Source organism: Terrapene carolina, unplaced genomic scaffold (assembly GCF_002925995.2).
Source record: "Terrapene carolina triunguis isolate 2854851 unplaced genomic scaffold, T_m_triunguis-2.0 Scaffold35098, whole genome shotgun sequence".
In the NCBI taxonomy this organism is placed as follows: Eukaryota; Metazoa; Chordata; order Testudines; family Emydidae; genus Terrapene; species Terrapene triunguis.
In genome coordinates this window covers 11,696,474-11,717,644 of record NW_020699449.1, presented here as the reverse complement: position 1 = coordinate 11,717,644, position 21,171 = coordinate 11,696,474, and the positions used below count along the sequence as shown (strand labels likewise).

The 21,171-nt window shown below is 44.6% G+C and overlaps 1 protein-coding gene across 1 annotated transcript in view; it reads right to left on the bottom strand.

Annotated features, from left to right (window-relative positions):
- The window catches only part of LOC113405362 (phospholipid phosphatase-related protein type 1), a 199,426-nt gene that overhangs the window by 90,891 nt on the left and 87,364 nt on the right, over nucleotides 1–21,171 (bottom strand). The window contains exon 2 of the mRNA XM_026646520.1: nucleotides 17,780–17,885. Within this exon, the coding sequence (XP_026502305.1) occupies nucleotides 17,780–17,839 (60 nt within the window). The 5' untranslated portion in view covers nucleotides 17,840–17,885. The remainder of the gene's footprint in view (nucleotides 1–17,779; nucleotides 17,886–21,171) is intronic.

Sequence of the window (21,171 nt, the reverse complement as noted above, 5' to 3'; positions counted from 1 at the left end):
CCCCCCCCCCGCTCGCCTCCTGCCCCCCCCCGCTCGCCTCTTCACTCACAGCCAGACCCCCCTGCTCACCTCCTCACCCTCGCCTCACCCGGCTCCTTAAGTGTTGTGTGCCCCACCTGTGTCTCCAGAGAGGCAGCGCATGCAGGAGCAACAGGGAGGAAGGGGAAGTGCTGATGCTGCACAGGAAACCCCACGGTGGCCGCAGGGAAACCCCACGGTGGCCGCATTTGAGAAACGGTGGGTTCTAGAGCATGGGTGAGAATTTTTCCAGTGTTGCACAAGGGCAACTGGGCGTCCAAATCCCCCTAGGTCTATTATGAAAATCTCAACCTGTATATTTTAAGTTTTCTTTACTGGAATGAAGGTTACCATGGACCAACGGCTTTGTGAGGACAGGAAGAATGAATAGGGTTTCCCAAGGAAATAAGGATGGAAAGGAAGTGGCTCCAACAGTAGCCCACCCCTATCAAAGATACTTGCTCTGAGGACTAGAGTACATGGAAATATAAAACCTAAAGGGCCCAATTGTGTTTTCATGGAAGTCTATGACAAAACTCCCATTGACTGCACGAACTCTAGTCCCAAGTTAAGAAGGAAAGAATGGTACAATAAAAAGGGGGGAAATCTTTCAAGTTTCTAGAAAGCTGAAACAAAAACTTAGATTTAAAAAAAAAAAAAATGTTTACTCCATTATTTCAATATGCTCCCAGCCTTTTTGAAGCAATATAATCCCTGCTGTGTTACCGACGACAAACATGCGTTCAAGAGGCACTTGCATAACATAGGGAAGTAATCTAAGGCAGTATCACAAAAAAGTTCAACTGAAAAACAATTCCTCAGCCTGATTTATCACATAAAAATCACTGCAGCAAAATGCAGGGAGAGAGAAAGAGAGAAATGCTTTGCCACCCATGTGTCTCTAAATATTAAAGCTATATATTTTTTATTTTATGTGTGAGGAGGACTGCAGGCCTTCTCCCATAAGACACGGCTATTTCAAAGCAGGTAGCAAAAATAGCACTTTTATGAGCACTTCCGCTGAAAATTTCATTTCCTGGCTGTCTTTAAATGAAAAAGAATGCTGCTGCATTGACTAGATTTATAAAACGGTATGAAAGGATAATCTTCCAAATGATTGTGGGCACAAATCAGCTGATCAACAGCTGGTCTAATTTCTAGGGTGTTATGAAGGAGAGAGTTCATAGCACATCTAGTTTGACTTTTTTTTTTTTAATTTATTTTAGCAATTGGCTCACTCAGAGTGTTTGGCTCTAGAGCGGCACCTGAATTTTCCCAACATTCAAAGGTCATTAGATCTGATGTTTTGGTTTGTGCAGCAATTTATGAGGATGGAGACCAGACACGACGTTCGCAACATTTGGAAACCGACCAAAATTGTTGTTCCAAAAGAATTATTTCAATATACATCCCCATAAAGACACTCCTCTTCTGAAAGAAGTGTCTACAATTTCAGTAAATTTCCAAGCATAGACAAGCCCTAAGATTCTGAAACAGCAAAGCACTTCAACATAAACTTAATTTTACCCACATAAGCAGTTCCACTGACTTCTCCCCACTCTCCTTCTCTCTCACGAGGAAAGAGACAAAATGTGAATAAATAAATAAATGGAAGGCATTTTACAGAGCTGGTTGAAAAATCGTAATTTTCCATGAACATTTTCAAAACTAACTGAACATTTTTGTTTTGTTCGACTTTCAATGTACATTTTCACTTTTACAAGGAAAACAAAATAATGGAAAAATTCTAAACTGAAAAAAGGAAAGGAGGAAAAAAATGATTGGGGAGGTGTTTTGTTTTTGAAAACAAATTTCAATTTCAGTTTTTTGATGGAAAACAAAATATTTTGATGAAAACAAATTCTGAGAATTTTTTTAAATCAAAAAGCCATTTTTGACCAAAAATAATTTAAAACAAAATATTTTTGACCAGCTCAAATATTTTTCCTACTTGGATTTATTATCTTGGCTATGGAGATTTTTTAAGTTGACAATTCAAAAAATACACGAGTTCAGAGTCAACAAAGGCATTCAGTAAGTGTCCAGTCATCCTATGACAATATGAAAAACTACCAACATCAGAAATGGCAATCAGAAATGAAGATAATACTACAGGGTGGAAACTATGGAAAAATCCAATACTAGACGGATGACTCAATCACCTGGCCTTCTGAGACCCAGTATTTTTTTCAGATGACACCTATTCTTGTGTCCGATCTCAAGGAACAAACCCAAGAGTTTAGGTGGTATTGTATGTGCACTGAGGTAGATAGGTAGGGGTGTGTGTGTGTGTGTGTATACCGTCCCCCCCCCCCACACACAGTATGTTTTTAAGGGCACAACTGAGATTGGTTATTCTTACTGTAACATATCAATCTTTTGTTCCAATTACCATAAGCATAAGTGGTAGAAGTAACAGAGGGTATACAACAGAAGCCAGATTTGCATTCGAAGTAAGCCCCCTTTACACGGCTTTGCCAGCGTAAAAGAGTATTTAAGTGGATAAAAGGTAACTTACATACACTTTGAGGACCCTTTACACTGCCAGAGTGGTGTAAAAGGTCTCACGAGGAATGAGAATAAAGCCCCAGAAATGGCGACATCATGAGCATCAGTACCACACACCGACTGAAGCAATTCTACCACCGTTTTGTAACTGGTTATCTTAACATGCCAACCAATGTACTGACTAGATTTTTTTAAAGATTATGAAGTCACAGGAAACAAGAGCCATCACTGCCAGGGACACCTCCACCCATTGTGGCAGAGACAGAGTTAAATCGCCTGACAAGGGAACAAACAGGGTGGCCAAAAAAAACCCCGACAGCATCTGATGACCACATGGAATGGGGCAATGGATCCTGCAAAGGCACAGTGAGATCCCCCAGCTCTGCTGGCTGACGAAGGGTAGGTGTATGCCAGGCCGTCCTGGCCCCACAGGTGGGAAGGTTGCCAGTGGCTTGGACCTCTATCTTTCAGAGCCACCACATCACTTCCAAACCTCTGATCAAAGAGCTATGGGTAACATGGCTTCAGTGAGACAGCAGTACCTCATTAGCTGAAGTGTAAATCAGTTCCCGTTACTTTGCTTAGAGAAAGCGGCTCTACACAAAAAACTGTTCCCCAGCTCCACCCTCTCCCGTGCTTAGTTATGCCCTGCTGAAATTCGGGAAGCCCCAACTTAGCAGTTTTCATACATGGGACATCCACAGCTAGAAGGAAGGCAGTTCCAACTTCACTCCTCGAGGCATGCAGCCTGGACATTTTTGGCCAGTATTTGTGCTTCTATCATTCTTTCCATGCCTAAAAGAGAAGGGAACGATCAGCAAGGCTTACAATATTTTGTGTGTGTGCTAATTCTGGCTAGAGATGAGACAAATGAGGAATCTCTTGTTTAAGGTGAACTGCAAAGTAAAAATGGAAATTACATCCTGCTCCGATTTATGTTCTGGCTGCTCCCATTAACCAGGCGGTGGGGGGCCATTAGCACAGAAATACCTGTTCATGAACCTTTTTAAAAAATCTTCCCTTTGTGAGAAGTCCTTTGGTGTGGAATCACTTGAGGTACTTTACTCAAGATGGTCCAGAATGCATCATTCAGCAGCATCGCGAATATCATGGGTTGGCAATGAATATTTCTGGTATAGGTGGGTTCATACCCAGGGATACGTTTTTGATCCAAGGAGAATGTCAGAAGATTTTACAAAGGGGAAAGCAAATCTTTAAGAAGTCCATTAGAATTCATCTCTCTTCTGAGGGTACATCTACACAGGGATGGCCATGGCTGGTCCAGGTCAGCTGACTTGGGCTTGTGGGGCTCAGGCTGCAGGGCTAAAAATTGCTGTATAGACATTCGGAATTTGGCTGGAGCCCGAGATCTGGGACCCTCACCCCTTGCAGGTTCCCAGAGCTCAGGCTCCAGACTGAGCCCACATGCCTACATGGCAATTTTTTCAGTCCAGAGCCTGAGCCCCATGAGACCAAGTCAGCTGTAGATGTACCTTGAATGACTTCCAGATTGGGTGGGGGGCGGAGGGGAGTTGAGCATAGTACATTGATTTCACTCCAATTTCATTTTGCCATTTACCTGCAAGGAAATTCAGCAGCACCAAAGATCAACTCGGTGCAACTAGTTAGGACCATATCCTGCTTGAAGGGGAGACGGGTATTACAGCAAAAGTACAAATGGCACCAATGGAAGATGAGTGTACAGATCAATGATAGGACATGGCATAGGTCTTTTGTATTTTACCTGTTTTCATACTATAAGGAAAGTGAGACATTTATTTAGATCTACCGGGCATTCAACTCTGATCTGCAATGTAATCAACTGAATTAAATGATGATACAGTACAATGTACACCACTATGGACCAGACTGTGACTTGGATCAGACACCTACGCAGGGCCATAAGGGTGAAGTAAGAATCCCCCTTAAACTCCGGAATGGGCTACTAGGACCTTGGGTCCAAGCACGCAGGATAGGCAAGATCTGCAAGCCTAGCATTCGTTGAGCCTGGCTCTGCACCCACAATGCACCAGGCAGGGCTTGCGTGAGAGGTGTTGCAATTTGCTGTCATAGGCCAATACCTCCCAGAGTAAGAGGAAGCAAGGGGGGAGTTGTGCTTTACAGAAGCACAATCCCTTCCCTGCCCTATGCCTGGGACAGCATAGGCATGGCATTGTCCCACACACAAGTGTGTGACAAAGCTGCAACCTTAGTTACATTGTGTTCTGCTGGATTTTCCCTTTGTCTAGTTCTGAAATCAGGATGAATAACCTGTTGGCTTTTTATCCTGAATTCTTTTATTTGTCACGCTAGCCTGTGGGCACTATTTTAATTTTAGTTATACTAGTGTAAAACTAAAACCAGGAAACATAAGGAACATTCGCTCTAACGAAACAGAGAGCCAGGGATCCCATAAGGTCAAATATGTTTTAGTACAAGTGAACGTTTGGATCAGACAAGCTGCATGACTGTCTTCATCTTTTGCTACATCTTTCAGCAGCTCGCATCAGCTTGGGAAAAAAAAATCTCCTGCAAAATCCTCTCGATTCTACGCAGAGCACTATATATCAAGTTGTCAAGAAGACACAGTTTCCACTCCGCTTGCAAAAGCTTTCCTGAAGGCAGAAATCAAAGGCTTTGCACAAAGAAGTAGGCTCTTCAAATTGCAGAGTTTGAAGGCTGTCTAACCTTCTAAGCTTTGATGGTGCCGTTGCTTGTTCCAGTCCCTTCCCACAGCCCTCCCGTCATCAGTCATTACTCTTCACCAGAGCAAAGAACACCACCGCACATATCGTACGCATCAGAATCACTCAAATTAGATACCGCTCTGTAATCTGTGATCAGATGGAGACATTTCCATTTAAAATGTGTGCAGGGAAATTGCTTTTATAACACAAAGCTCTTTAGAGCCTGTCCATCATCATGTTTGCACACAATGGTTCAAGTTCTGCCCTCAAGCGTACATACGGAGCCCCACTGAAGTCAGTGGGGTTGTACGTGGGATACTGGGGGCATATTGTTTTCTCATGGTACAAACACATCTCTGTCTTGATGTTTGTAGCAAACTAGCACATTGGAACTAGCTTTCCGATTTCTTTTCACAACAGTCAAAATGTTGCAAGATTCAGTATATTTCCACAGGCCTCGTTCCTACGAACAATTACACACATGAACAGACCCATTGGAAACAACGGAGCAACTCACAGGTGTAACGTTACTCATGGGAGAGTCTTCAGAATCAGGGGCGTATGTTCAATAATTATGTGTTTTTTTATATAATGCAGGAAAATATGGCTATAAATAACATACATTTCAAAACAAAGAGGAGAATGAACATTGGTTTAAACGACGCGAGTTAAAAATGGGATGTTACTGAATAGCATGAAAAATAGACAAGTGATTACAGCAGAGTGCAGAGAGACCCCATTCAAGATCAGGGCCCCATTAGGCTAAGTTTTATGCATATATATAGAAAGAGGCAGTCTTGCCCAATAGAGATTACAATCTAAATAGGCAAGACAAAGAAACGGTGAGAGGGGAAACAGAGGCCTACAGGGTGGAAGTGGCTTGCCCAAGGTCACAAGGAAGGTCAGGGAACAGAACTTAGGTCCTTCAGAATATTAGTCCCGATAGCCCCACTTTTTCTCGATGTAGAGAACTTCTCTCTACAAAGTGACCGCTAGTGAACAAACAGCCTCCAATCAAAACTGACATCCCCTGTTCAATAATTCTGTCCACATGTACCATAATTGACCTATGAAAATTCTGGGTACAAAACATACCTCCAGCTAATCAGGGCTTTACTTTTCTCGATTGCAGTCTCCGCACCCACCATCCTTTTAACACAATCAACCAGCTCTGATTGGGCGGGATGATTTCAAGCCACGTTTGGTTGTGTGTGTAGTGCATTGGGACTAAAGGCTCAGTCCGACAGGGATGCAGACAACGAGAGCGAGCGAGCAGCACTGAACCGTCAGAGGACTTTGTGCTAGTACTCTCCCTCGTTGCTGGGCCCTCCCTCTGCTGACAGCCACTCCAGCCCTGCAGCAGTCTGCTGCGTCTTGTGACTCACCCCTCCATCCAGGTCACATTTAGTCTCAACCCATCCAGGGTCATAATGTACCATCCTAATCAGTGTCCACCAAGACACTGTTGATCAATCCATCATCTGATGCCCGTCCTATGTACTTCTGTTCAGAATATCCTGTCCCAAGGCTTCTTTCCTAGATACCCCTGATCCATTCCTCCTCCAGAACACCAACCCTCAGGGCTGCCTCCTTGGTGTCTTGCCCCTCGACCCAGGACCACCACAGCAGTCCATTCCTCTCCTTTAGCCCTTCCTTGTCTTTGCTGCTCCTGGCCCTTTTGCCAGAGCTGCCCTCTCAGGAGGGGGATCCCAAAGCCCATTCTCCCCCTAGGCCTCAACCAGGGGTGGCTCTAGGCACCAGCTAAACAAGCTGGTGCCTAGGGCGGCAAAATGTATGGGGCGGCAAAATGCTGGGGCCTCACCTCAAGCAGCGTCCTGGGCTGGATCCTGTTCTGCTGCCGGGTGCGGTGGGGCACGGAGCCGGCTAAGTGGGGAGCGTGTCCCTGCCACTATCCCGCGGGCAGCGGCCACCCCCCCCTCAGGCGGGAGCCGGTAGCGCAGCCCTGCCCCGGCTGCAGAGGACGGACAGCTCCTCCTCGGCTTGTTAGCGCTGCTCTCCCGCGGGCAACGGCCACCCCCCACTCAGGCGGGAGCCGGTAGCGCGGCCCTGCCCCGGCTGCAGAGAACGGGGGAACATGGCGCCCAGGCGGTCCGCTCCTCCTCGGCTTGTCCCCCCCCCGCCTCCTCCTCCTCCACTCTGCACCGCCTCCTGCCAGGGGAGGGGAGAGGGGAGTGAAGCGGCAGCCCGGGCTGAGCCCAGCTCGTGCCAGGGCCAAGGCGAAGCCCAAGGATGAGCAGGGCTGGGATCCAGCAGCAGCCCCAGCCCCTGGCCCTGGGAGCGGCGGTGACCGGAGATGACTCCACCTCAGGCCAGATCCGCAGCAAGGTAAGAGTCGGGCCAGGCGGGAGGGTCCCCAGGACCCCTGGGGAGCTTCTGCCTGCTGAAGCCCCAGAGGCTGCTGCCTCCCTCCCCAGCCCCTCACAGCACTCCAGTGCCTGGAGTCTCCTTCTGCCTCCGCTCCTGCAGGGGGTGAGCGACCTGGCAGAGAGGGGCAGCATCTGCCCAGCAAGCCCAGCACCTCTTCCTTGGCTCCTCCAGCCCCAGAGCTCTCTCCATTGCATGCCCCTCGGGCTCCCAGCTGGGCAGCCTCAGCGCTGGGAAAACGCCAGCAGGGCTGGGTCCAGTGTGTATCCGAGCTCATGGGGAGCTCTCTCGCCCCAATGACTAGCACCTTACCTACGGCAAGTACAGTAGTGCAATAGGAGTGTGACGTGAAAAATATCATGTCACGTTGTGACACGATCACTCAAATCACAATTACATGTGTGTACTGTGCTGCCCTATCGGCGCCATTCGCGCTAATTTCCGTTTCGCGTCGGTGCCAGTGGTTATAGGGCTAAAATGCCGGGACAAAAACGAAAATGACTTTCTGGTGCTGCTTACCGGCAACACAGAGAAAAGGCAAAAAGAATTAGAAAAACTATCTCATACTTCAAAAAAGTATTTTAAAAAAGTCGACAATCAAGGAGAAAGCTCTAAGCAATGCATTGAAGGTGATTATTCATCAACTGACGAAGACTGATCGAACCAAAGATTACCTTTATCAACTGATAAAGATGAACAACAATCTGACCAAAGATTATCTTCACTAACTGATAAAGACGAACAATCACAATCCATCCAAAGATTTACTACTTCAGCTGAAGAGTCCAGAAATGAAGAACTGTTATCCAAATCTAAAACTGAAGAACAATTATTGGAAGGTGGAGAGACTGACATAGGATCGGATCCAAGTACATGGCCGACAATAATTACTGATACAATGCGAATTATTATTGTGAAAAAAGGTCCTTCAAAACTAGATCCTACATTTGAATATCCATTTAATGAGTCGAATCGTCGATTTATGCCATCCAGTATGATGAAAAATGGGGAACAAATTAATAGATCGTGGTTAGTGTATTCACAGACCAAAGATGTAGTTTTTTGTTTTTGCTGCAAACTGTTCTGTAACTCGGAAATTTTTCTGGCAACTGCAGGTTTTAATGACTGGTGAAATTTGCATCAGCATTTGAAAGAACATGAAACATCAAAAAATCATTTACGCTCATTGACAAATTGGATTGAGCTGTCAAACAGATTACGTACCGGTACAACAATTGATGCGGTACAGCAACGTCAACTAAATTCAGAAATTCTACGTTGGCAAGCAGTGTTGGAACGTTTACTGGCAATCATTAATTTCCTAGCCGAACAGTGCCTCGCATTACGTGGATCCTCGGATATTTTATATGAGAATAACAATGGAAATTTCTTAAAATTGGTTGAGTTATTGGCCAAATTTGATAATGTTATGGCTGAGCATGTACGAAGAGTGAAAGATGGAGAGATTCACATCCATTATTTGGGTAAAAATACACAAAATGAGATAATAGAATTAATTTCTAATGGAGTGCATAATGAAATTTTATCGAATTTGAAACATGCCAAATATTACTCAATTATAGTTGATTGTACTCAAGGATCTGAGCAAAACCTAGCAAATGTCAATAGTTTTACAATTTCTGAAAATTGATGAAAATGCAGAAGTGAAAATTTGTGAACACTTTCTAGAATTTATACCAGTGAATGAAACTACTGGGAAAGCCCTCACAGATGTAATTCTACAGAGATTGGAACACTATGGAATACCTTTAGAAAATATGCACGGCCAAGGGTACGATAATGGCTCAAACATGCGAGGACGACATGCAGGTGTACAATAAAGAATACTGAATTTAAACAATCGAGCTTTTTTCATTCCTTGCCATGCGCATTCGTTCAATCTGGTTGTCAGTGATGCCGCCAAATCATCTAAAGATGCCGTTTCATATTTTACCACAGTGCAAGCAATTTACAACTTTTTTAGTGCTTCCACACACCGTTGGGCAGTCTTGAAGAAGCATCTTGAACAAAAACTCACACTTAAACCTCTGAGTCAAACTAGATGGGAAAGCAGGATAGAAGCTATTAGACCATTCCGATATTCATCAGGAGAGATTTACGATGCACTATTCGAAATAAGCCAGGACTTGTCGTATGATCCTTCATTTCGACATGAAGCTGAAACATTGGCTCAGAAAATAATGCAGTTTCAATTTTCATGTTGCACGGTTATTTGGCACAATATTCTAAATCAAATTAATTTGACCAGCAAAGTTATGCAGAACATAACCACAGACATATCCGAGACAAAGATGATTTTGAATAAAACGCTGGAATATTTAAAAAAATATCGTTCAGATGAAGGATTTGAAGAAACTGTCAAAGAAGCAACAACAATAGCAGAGGATCTTGATTTTGAACCAACGTTTGCACCTCAAAAATTCATTCGTCCTCGGAAAAAAACAAGACAGTTTTGTTATGAGGCTCATGATGATCCTATTCTCAATACAAACGAAAGGTTTAAAGTTGAATGTTTCTATTGTATTTTGGATGTAGCTATAACTTCCATTGAAGAAAGATTTTGTCAGTTGCATGGTCATTGTGAAACTTTCGAATTTTTATACGATATTGGAAATATTAAAAATCAGTTTTCCAAAGAAGACCTCATGAAGCAGTGCCAAGACCTACATTTAGCGTTCAGTACTGATAACGCTGCTGACATTGATGCAGTAGAATTGTATGATGAATTAATAGCTTTATCTGAGCTATTAAGTCCTAAAACTTCTCCTCTAAAAGTATTAGAATTTATAGCAAGAAATGATTTTTTCACTCCAAACACTGCTATAGCATTACGCATTCTTTTAACATTACCAGTATCAGTGGCTTCTGGTGAGCGCAGTTTCTCAAAACTGAAATTACTAAAAGATTATTTGAGGTCCACCATGGCTCAAAATGGTATGTCAGGACTGGCATTAATTTCAATTGAAAGTACTATTGCAAAAAATTTAGATTTCACTGACTTATTAAAAGACTACGCAAGTATAAAAGCCAGAAAAATTCAGTTCATATAAATTCTTTTAATTTATGAGAAACTGGAAGACACTAACGTTTTTCATTACAGTGTATAGTTGAACTCAAATTGTTTGTAATTGTGTTTTTGTTAAAATTAAATGTTAAAATTACACTAGTAGGAAATTGTTTTATTTCACTAACTACAAATTCTCTGTTTTCATTTTTTTTTAAATTTTAAACAGTCAAAACAAAACTGCAAAGTGCAAACACGTGTAAAAGCCAAAAAAAAAGCGCGGGGGGGGAGGTCAGCCAAAAATTTTTTTGCTTGGGGCAGCAAAAAACCTAGAGCTGTCCCTGGCCTCAACACCAGGATTCCTAAGCCCCCAGTCTCCTCCCACCAACTGAGCTCTCTCGGACTTTTGTTCCAGCCCCCTCATTCTCTCATCTGGGTCCAATCATTACCCGAGGCCACCTGATCCCCAGCTGAATAGGATCAGCTGGGAGGCTACATGATCCTCACAGGCAAGGCTGAGCCTGACTCCCCTGAAAGGGCCAGCCAGCTTGTGGTCACTGCTTTGTTACTCGTGACCTGATAGCATGAGGGGGAGTACAGCCTACAGGGCAGTGTTTCAGTAATGACCCTGTGGCCAGCATAAGTCACGAGACACGGATGTTAGGGACAGTTTTTTTAGACACCCCCCCCACACACACACACACACTGCCAACTGCAACTCTTACGCGCACCCAATACCTCTTAAGTGTTTGCTGCATGGTGCAGGACATGCCGCATCTCTTCCCCGTTGTTCAAGTTGTCCCAAGGTCTCTTATTGCCTTTGCAAAGTCCTGCTGGGCTCTGAGTGGCTGCTGAGCCAGCTGTGACACAGTGTGTCCAGGGAGGCAGCCGGATGTGAAGGGCTCAACTCCCTCCCCTCCCCCCATGCCCCTCTGGGTGACTGGGCTGGGCAATGTGGAGAGTGACGACTGGGAGCTGCTACTGGGGGGCCCAGGCTTCTGCCTCAGGGGAAGATGCCGATGCTGGAGCTCTGCTAACTGGAAGAGAGATTTGCCCTGGTGCTGGCAAGAGCAGGGTCTCTGGACTCCTGATCCCCATAACCAAATTCCCTGCCCCTGGACCACCTCATCCCTACCCACAGAATCATTGTTTAGTTTCATTATAAGAAGTTCCAGGATATTTGGATTCTTGTATTTATTTATTTTTTCAAATAAAATTGTGTGTTCAACAAAAAATATGTCTCCCATATTATGTGGTGCATCAGATGGGGAGGGCTCTGAGTTACTAGGGAGAATTCTTTCCCAGGTGTCTGGCTGGTGGGTCTTGCCCACATGTTCAGGGTCTATCTGATCACCCTAACTGGAGTTGGGAAGGAATTTCCCCCCAAGTCATATTGGCAGAGACCCTGGTTTTTTTTCTGCCTTCCTCTGCATCATAGGGCACGGGTCACTCGCTGGTTTGAGCTAGAGTCAATGGTGGATTCTCTATAACTCAAAGTCTTTAAATCACGATATGAGCACTTCAGGAACTCAGCCAGAGGTTAGGGGTCTATTACAGGAGTGGGTGGGTGAGGTTCTGTGGCCTGCAATGTGCAGAAGGTCAGAGTAAACGGCCATGATGGTCCCTTCTGGCCATAAAGTCTGAGTCCCTCAGTTCAAGGTGTGTTGTCCCTCATTTCAGAGTTCAGAGGTTGAGACACATGAGCACACCTGAGTAGCCAACAGTCTTGGCTTGCAATAGGAGTCAATGGAAATCCTAAAAATAGCTGCTATACACCATTTGCATTCACGATAATACATGTAAGGCTGTGGCCAATGCACAAACCCTATCTCCAGCCCCACTCACTTTGCCTCCCTCCTTACAGAGCTCATTTCAAACCCAGTAGCCCATTGTGCACGTATCCCTCTGGAAGCTCCTGAGCAAATAAGCCCTCGTGCGTTGGCTCTCTGCATTTCTGTTAGCAGCCTTCAATAGCTTGCAGGACCAAGGCCCATGAGCTGTACGGTCAGATCCTCATCTCGCCACAAACTGAATATCAGCGCTGTGTGAGAAAAATTGGCTTTAAACCCACCTTTGCACTGCCCTGCTCCTGTTGCAGCCTCTGTGCACCATCTGTCCCCCCCAGTGCTGGACTACAGCATCCTGGGGGCTACTCTAATTTACACTGGCAGCAACCAGCCCCAGGGGTCCTGCATTAGCAAGCAACATAGAAAACCTGAGACAGATTAAGTATTCCCTATCTCTTCCTTAAATAAAAATTGATCAATACCATCAAGATTTGCATACACAAGAGTGAACACTCCTCTTTATTTCCCATATCCTTTGAGTATGTATATAATATAACATCTAATACAGAATATCAGGGTTGGAAGGGACCTCAGGAGGTCATCTAGTCCAAACCAAAGCAGGACCAATCCCCAACTAAATCCCCAAATCACCCTCTCAAGGACTGAACTCTCAACCCCCTGGGTTTAGCAGACCAATGCTCAAACCACTGAGCTATTCCTTCCCCCAATAATAAATAATCATGGCAGTTTCTGTCATATAATATTTGGAAATATATGCTGCACTGCATGGCAAAACATAATGATATCTGATACAACACAATAAAAAGGAACGATCAAGATACTTGCCTTGAATATTTTAGACACAGACATAGATTTGATAAGTCACTGAGAATTATTTTAATCAAGACTTCTTTAGCCTTTAATGTGACATAGCTTTTCTAATTAGGGATTGAAATGTTGATTTAACATTTCTGTCATTACAGATTAGATGTTGCATGTTACCTCTTTATTTAAATGTCCACAATCTGAATTTATAAAGGAATTTGGAAAAGTCAGCCCGGGGGGAAAGTCCTTACAATGAGCCATTCATCTTCAGGTCAGGTTTTATAATAACTAACTGCTAAGATAAGTGAGCTGAGTGGAGAAAAATAGGATTAAGAAAATGGTGTTGAAAATGGAAGTCTGAATAACCATCAGAATTATAAAAAACTGTCAAATATCATCATAAGCAGGATATTTAAAATATCAAAACTGTGTGTGTCTAATACTTTCATATTCAGTCTTAAGCTCGTCTAAACCTGAGAGCATTGTAGAGCTGATATTGTAGAGCAGAATCATAGAATCCCAGCTGGAAGGGACTGTGACGGGGCTTGTGGGGGGGACCCGGTGGAGCAGGGAGGGCCTGGGTCCCCGCAACCGGCCACCACCCTAACAGGCCACTAGGTCATGCAGCCCCACGGAAGGGGCAGTGATACTGACTTGGGCCACTAGGCCACGCAGCCCTGAGAGAGGGCAACCTTACTGACTCTGGCCATTGGGCCATGCAGCTCTGGGAACAGCCCTACTGACTCTTCCTGCTAGGCCTTGCTGAGCCAGGCGGCCACACTGACTCTGACCACTAGGCGATGCACCCCAGCCGAATCAGGAAGCCATGTTGACTCGGGCCATAGGGGCTGTCACCATGACTCTGGCCTTTGGGCTACACAACCTTGAGAGAGCGAGAGTGGCCATATTGATTTTACCATTAGTCCACACAATCCCAAGACAAGAGGGGACAGGGCACACTTGTCCCATGACAGGGACTATAAGGGGTTATCAAGTCCAGCCCCCTGCGCTGAGGCAAGACCAAGTTTCATTGTGAGCAAAAATGTACTGGCGTGAAATTTTGGTGCTCAGCTCAGCCGGGAATTGAAAATAAGTTTTGGGGCAAGGTGTTTAAACTTTATCAGTGAGTGGACAAAACCTTATTAGGAAGATCAGTGAGAGAGGCAGTGGGATCCAGTGGATAGGCCTCTGAATTAGGACACAGGAAACCTGGGTTCTCTTCCTGGCTCTGCCACTGAGCTGATGTGTGACCTTGGGCAAATCGTTTAATCTCTCTGAGCCTCTGTTTCCCCTTCCCTGCATCTGCCTTGCCTATTTGAACTGTAAGCTCTCCCGAGCTGGGGCTGTCTCTTACTGTGTCTGTGCAGCACCTAACACACTGAGGCCCCAATTTCAGTTGGGGGCTCTAGGTTCAACAAAGAATCATAGAAGATTAGGGTTGGAAGAGACCCCAGGAGGTCATCTAGTCCAACCCCCCGCACAAAACAGGACCAACAACAACTAAATCATCCCAGCCAGGGCTTTGTCAAGCCAGGCCTTAAAAACCTCTAAGGATGGAGATTCCACCACCTCCCTTGGTAACCCAGGAATATCAATGATGATAATACGGATTGTGGGCCATCTCTCCTCTCATTTGTGATCACATAACACTACCGTTTTATCAGCAATTGCTAAACATGGAAAAGAACTATTAGGAAATCACACAATGTGTTTCTAGCTGTCCTCAATGTGATTTAGCAGCTGGAAACAAGCAGGAGGAGAAGCCCCATGTAATCAGCCAGCTTTCCTCAAGTCACCAAGAAATGCTGAGAATCACTGGTTCAGGGCTACTATCAAATTACCGACATGGGGCCCGGTGCTACAAAGACTAACTAGTATAGAGCTTACCATGAAGTGTAGCCTCTTGAAGGCACATTTGAAATGATCTCCAGCAACCAACAGACTCCTAGCAGCTTGAAAAGCAAAACACTTTCAGTGAAACTTATTCAGAGTTGTAGTGGCTTCTCAGAGTGAGTGGGCTGCTGTCCATCTGCTCTGCCTTCCCAGTGGAAAATCAAATTCTAAGCGCTGGTTAGATCGATACTACTTGGGATAAATAGAAATAGCCTTCAGATTCCAATTCTGCTGCGCTGGACACGGACAATCTACATCACTTTTCCAGAAAGGCAAATAGTAACACGAGTAAAAGATGAAGCATAGTCCATGGGAAGAGCTGGCATTACCCAACGCCAGCAGAGAACATCCATTTTAACACTGGTTCTCTATCTTTGTGTCTGTTTCTTAATAAAAATTGACTGTTGTCATCACATCTAGCGTGCCAAAGGACAGGGGAAGTATGCTCAGACAGTGAACAATGATCTTCCCTTCCTCCTGGCACTTGATTTATTTTTACGTTCACCTCAGCCTTGTCTATATGCCAATTTATAACTCTGTTGACTCTGCTACCCTCAGACTCATCATTCACACATTAGAGGGCTAACATTCTTCAGAGATGATTCAGGCTATAAATTTGAAACATCTTATTTCTCACCTTTCTGGTATTTCTTACACGCATTTGGAAAAAAATGTGGTTTGGGGGATGAATGAAATAATGATGTATGGATTTCTGTCCTTTCCTGTGTTTGAGGTTCCCTAAGAAATTTGGTCTGGTTTCCACAGGAGACAGACCTCTATATTCCTTGAAAATATGGGTATTAGGTCAGTGATAAATCCCTAAGGACAACCGTAAGACACAACTGAGGGTCAGTTGCCTTAAACCACTCACTAGATATTGCTGTCTGCTATAACTCCACCTCTTGAGATGTACTACTCTGTTTCTACAATGGTTTTGCAACATTTTTCCATAACAATTGGTTAATCAGCCTTGGCCCATGTAATTATGTCCCATACCTATACAGCTAGTACTTTCTTCAGCCAGTCTGATTTCTGTTGATGAGAGTGGCTAACCAAAGCTCATTCAAGGCAATAGGAAGACTCTCCTTGACTTCAATGGGCTTTGGATCAGGCCCACAGAGCAATTGATTGCACTCTCAGGGCAACCTCTGGGAAACAGAAGGTGGGGAGTGGGTGCAGAGAAGCTCTCCCTTAGCAGGAGCAGGTACAGTGCTGGATGTGTGAGGCCAAGAGAGGTACCTATTACAATCACATGCTCTAGCTATCCTATCTCCCTTTGTAGAGGTTACTATCCTTGCACTATGGAGAGCAAGGCTCCTTGCTTGCATGGGGCCTCAGACAAACTCCATACCCAGCAAACAAAGGCCCTGGTTCCATGCAATGGAACGTCCCTTCATTGACTTCAGTGGGAGCTGGATCAGTCCCACAGAACACAAAGACCAAGACTGTGACTAGGCCTTCTAGCCCTTTCCAATGGGTTCTTCTTGTGCCCTGCTCCCTCACTCCTGCCCCTGTGACCCTCACAGACCTAGTCACAATCTGGCCCACAATGTTAATTTTACAATTCAGGATTAAGGGACAACAGGTGTGGGGGTATGAATTACACAGCAATAGGGGATGCCTCTGACTCCTTAACTGTATAGCTCTCGCCAGACAAACTTTTGACCAAAGTTTCCTTGAAAAATTACCCAAATCCAGATCTGCAGGTTGAGATGTGACCTACCTCCTAGTAGGAGGAGAGAACAAGAGGTTTTTGTATTCATTTATTTTGATCATAACAGGAAACAAACTCACTAGAGTGAATAAACGACTAATAAAGAACCTGCCAGGCTGATAAAAGAAAACAAACTCCATACCCAACAAACAAAGGCCCTGGTTGTCCGATCCCTTACTTAAATTAAGTGAGCATTCACTCACATGACTTCAACATTAGTTAACTCACAACTGTTGTATCACCTGACTCCACCACCATGTTTAAACCATAGAAGCACCTCACTAGATTCCCACTGGACCATTCGCCTGAGTGAATGCTCACTGATTGCAGTAAGAGTTGAACTACTGGGCTAGGCTGAGAATTAATTCACTCCCCTGAGCAAGGGCTGGTGCCTATGTTGCATCAACCTGGGGTAGCTCTAGGGACTGTATGCCTCAGAGACACCCCTATAAATAACAATTCTTCCCTCACTTTCTTCTTGCTCCAGAGGGCAGTGGCCACTTACAGCAATAAATGATGACACCTCCTCCTAGATCAGCTATGCTAGCCAGTAAGTTGGGCAGGGAGAACCAACGCTTCCTCTAGTCCCTACTCACCCGGTCCAGGGATGGACTCACTGAGAATGCAGCACCTGCTCATTCTTCTGCACCTGCATCTGAAGTCTGACAAACCTATATAGGGCGGTAAGGGAGGGATGGGGGATCCGCTTATACCCCACTGTGGGATTGTAATGCGAGACCAATCTGGCCCTGATGCCTTGTTAAATAAGAAAGCTGTGTTCATGTGTGATATACAACCTGTGTCATTTCTTTATCAAAACAGGATACATTTCGCAACTGCTGACTTGCTACTCTTCATTCTTAGAGTTCAGCTGTTTCTGTCCCAGCTTCATCACAGCATGACACAAACTCCTGCAGCATCTGTGCAGTGCACTCACCTCGACAAAGATGAAACATGGGATGATGGAATAACTTCGCTGGGTGTTTCCTAAAGCCATTTCTCATCACACCTCTTGGGAAAGCACTGTCCAAAACTTTACCAGGCTGAAAGAGAGACACAAATATGTAGAGTAAGTTACATTCGACTGAAAGTTCTTTTTTTAATACAGCCTGGAGAATATCACGGCAAGCTCATGTAGCAAGCAGAGAAAAAGAGGAACAGAATATTAAGCGCTAGATTGTAGTTTTACAACCTGTCCAGTGTCTTGCTGCATAGCTCCTGGAGCAGCCTGGGAGGTGAGAGTGTGACTCAGACAGAGGTCACCAGGTTTAGGGTGGTGCAGATTACATCTCCCATTGAGCGAGGAGGAAGCAGGATCAAAATCTCAATCACAATTTGACCCTTTCTCTGCTTCTGGACCAGTGCAACCATGCACTGCTCCTTAACTCAGAGCAGACTGCAAGATCACAATCCAGCGCAGAAGTGACTGTACTGCCTGAGTCATAAATGGTTTAAATCAATTATGTTTTATGCTAAATAAATGGTGAAATTGTACTTTAAAATAAGATGGGTTTACAGTGATCTGAAAGCCACTCTGTGGATGATCAAGAGATTTATCTGGGCAAATATGTCCAATTTAACATGCCAGCACAGCATACTCAGGCAAAACTATTGACTTCGATGGGAGTAAGCACCACACAATCGGCAGTGAAGGATTGGGCCCTTTCTGGAAACCTTTTGGCCCAAGGTTAATTAGTAGTTTAAACAACAAAACCCCTTCCTGCTAAGCATTACTTTGAGATGCTGACTTGATACCAGTCAGCTCTGTGTTCTTGGGGAACCAGGGTGCAGTATCCAGCCTGACTCATGAAAGACCCCCCATCCCCACCCCAAGCCTCTGCTTAAACCAAAACCCATCAGAGGAAAAAACTTGCGGAGAGCAGTGAAGGGCGTTGGGAGACACACCTAGACCCCTCCTGACAAGGGTGACAAGATTAAGACATCTCCATTAGCATACAAAATGAAGAACAGAGACAACTCCCCTAGCCCAATCTGCATTAAAGATGGGACAGGGAGACATCTCAATTTGCATACAGAATGGAGAACAGAGAACCGCACTGAACTCTGGGACCAGAAAAAGCAGGAAAGCACTGCATCATGGGAAGCTCTGCTCCAGCTGTTAATGAACTTATGCCTGCCCACACCCAGCTCAGCAGTTATCAGACCAATTCTAGTAATGAATCCTTGATTGATATCCAAAATACTGAAGCAGCCTAGTTGCATTGTGAGCTCCCTGGAAGAAAACACCACCCATAGCCAAGAGTGATCAGCTCCTATTGTCTAGCCTAAAGAAAACCCTTGAGTCATCAGCTCACCTATAAACAAATCTAGTGTTCTCCCTTGAACAATTGTATTTTCTCTACAAAAATCCCTACTCACCCTCTAGTCAGGGTTCTGATGCTTAGATCCAAACTATGCATCAGTTCCACTGGGACTCCATATTCTCCTGACAGACCGTGCTGGGGACTCTGCCTGTCTCCTGCCCTCAGGACCCTCAGCTACCACCATCACCTGGGAACCCCGACCAGTTCAAGCCTCATGGAGCGGTGAGATCGCCCCCCTCTTTCTCTTTCTCTCTCTGTGTTTTCCTTTCTATCTTAGGTATAAAACTTTAATAATATATGTTATGTTGGTTTAGCTCTCCTTGTGTAGTTATCACTATTATTCAATAAATAACTTTTATGGTTAACTTGGTTGCTTCTCTCTCTGTTGCTGAACTTTACTCTTTTGTGTTTTTAGCTTCCCCCATTCACTCTACAGCAACGCTTCTTTTACCTAAGCTAAAGATCCCTGCAGCGCCCAAAATACTGTGGGGTTTGCTCATCAAGTAGGTTACTGCCAGTACAATTGTGTTGGGGGAGTGGGGATAGGGACGTGCTGAATCTGGGACGCATAAGGGTAACAGCTTGAAAGTGCTGCTTGACCCAGTCAATGGAGCCTAGGGGCATATAAGGAGAGGTAGCTTGAAAGTGCTGCTTCATCCAGCCCAGTGAGTCCAGTGACGTATAAGGGGTCAGCTTGACAGTGCTGATTAACCTGGTCTGCTCAGACTTGCTCTGTTAATGTGTGTGTGTGTGTGTGTGTGTGTGTGTGTGTGTCTGTTTGTCTGTCTGTCTGTCCCCGGTTCTGGGGCTGGAGGAACCCAGCCCTAGGGAACCTAGGTCCTGCAGGATAGCTCCATTGGGAGGGGACTTGCAGAAGGGAGAAGTAGAGCTCCATATAAAAACACAAGTGACACAAGCAGTACATTGACAGAATTACAGAACACCCCGGCCCCACCCTCTTAGAAGAGTCACCTGAATAAATGAGCATACCCCAAAGTAACGGGCAAATCCGGTAACTGACTATTGTAATTTTAATTGAACATAACCTGGTAACAATCTGCATTGAGACGTTTGATCTCTTCACTGTACACAATGTATGGAGAAAAGAACTCTAATGGGAGACTTAACTGGGGGTGTGCTAAGAGAGACTTAAAATGGCTTTAGAGATCAGCATTAGGCAGTGGTATAAACCAAAGGAAAAAAACCACAGTCACCAGAGAGTTGCCCAGTCCCCTACCACACACACTCACACAGGACAATGCAAGGGAAATGAGAGGAATGGAAACTCTAACCACATTAAGAAATAGCCAGGGTGCCATGGGACACAATCCCACCCTCAGCACTCTGAACCCAAAGAAGCTCTTCCATTTGAATTCCCAGTTACTGGGGCACTGTGGATTTTGGCAAGGCACGTATGGGGGTAAGGGCTGGTTTAAGTAGCATCAACTCCTGGCAAATTTTCATAGGATGATGCCACTTCACGTGCACAGAGACTTGCTCCACATGGTCTGTCTATTTTGAGAGAGGGATGGTAAGGCACTGGGATGGGGAGTTGATATAATTGTTGCTCCTATGAACTCCTAACTAAAGCGGGATGAAATTTTTTGACTAAAACTTTTTCCAGCAAACAATGCAGATTCGATAATGCTGAAAAAGTTCATGCATTCACAGCAATTTCACCAAACCGATTCAGTCAAAAAAAACAAAAACAAAAAACAACCCCCCCCCCCATCAAAACATTTCAATTTCTCAGGTTAAAACGTTTCAACTTTTCTATTAAATGTAACTTTGTTTTGCAATTTCTTTTAATTTTAGTTTTTTTTTTAAAGTACAATAATGCCCCAAATCAAAATGAAACGAGTTGTTTGACCCAAAACAATTTTATTTTTCAATTTGTCAGAAAATTTCATTTTCAGTTTGAGCTGCAACACTTTTATTTTCTCGTTTTATTTTTTGGAATTGCCAGCAAACAAAAAAAAAAAATCCATATTTCACCTAGCTCCGC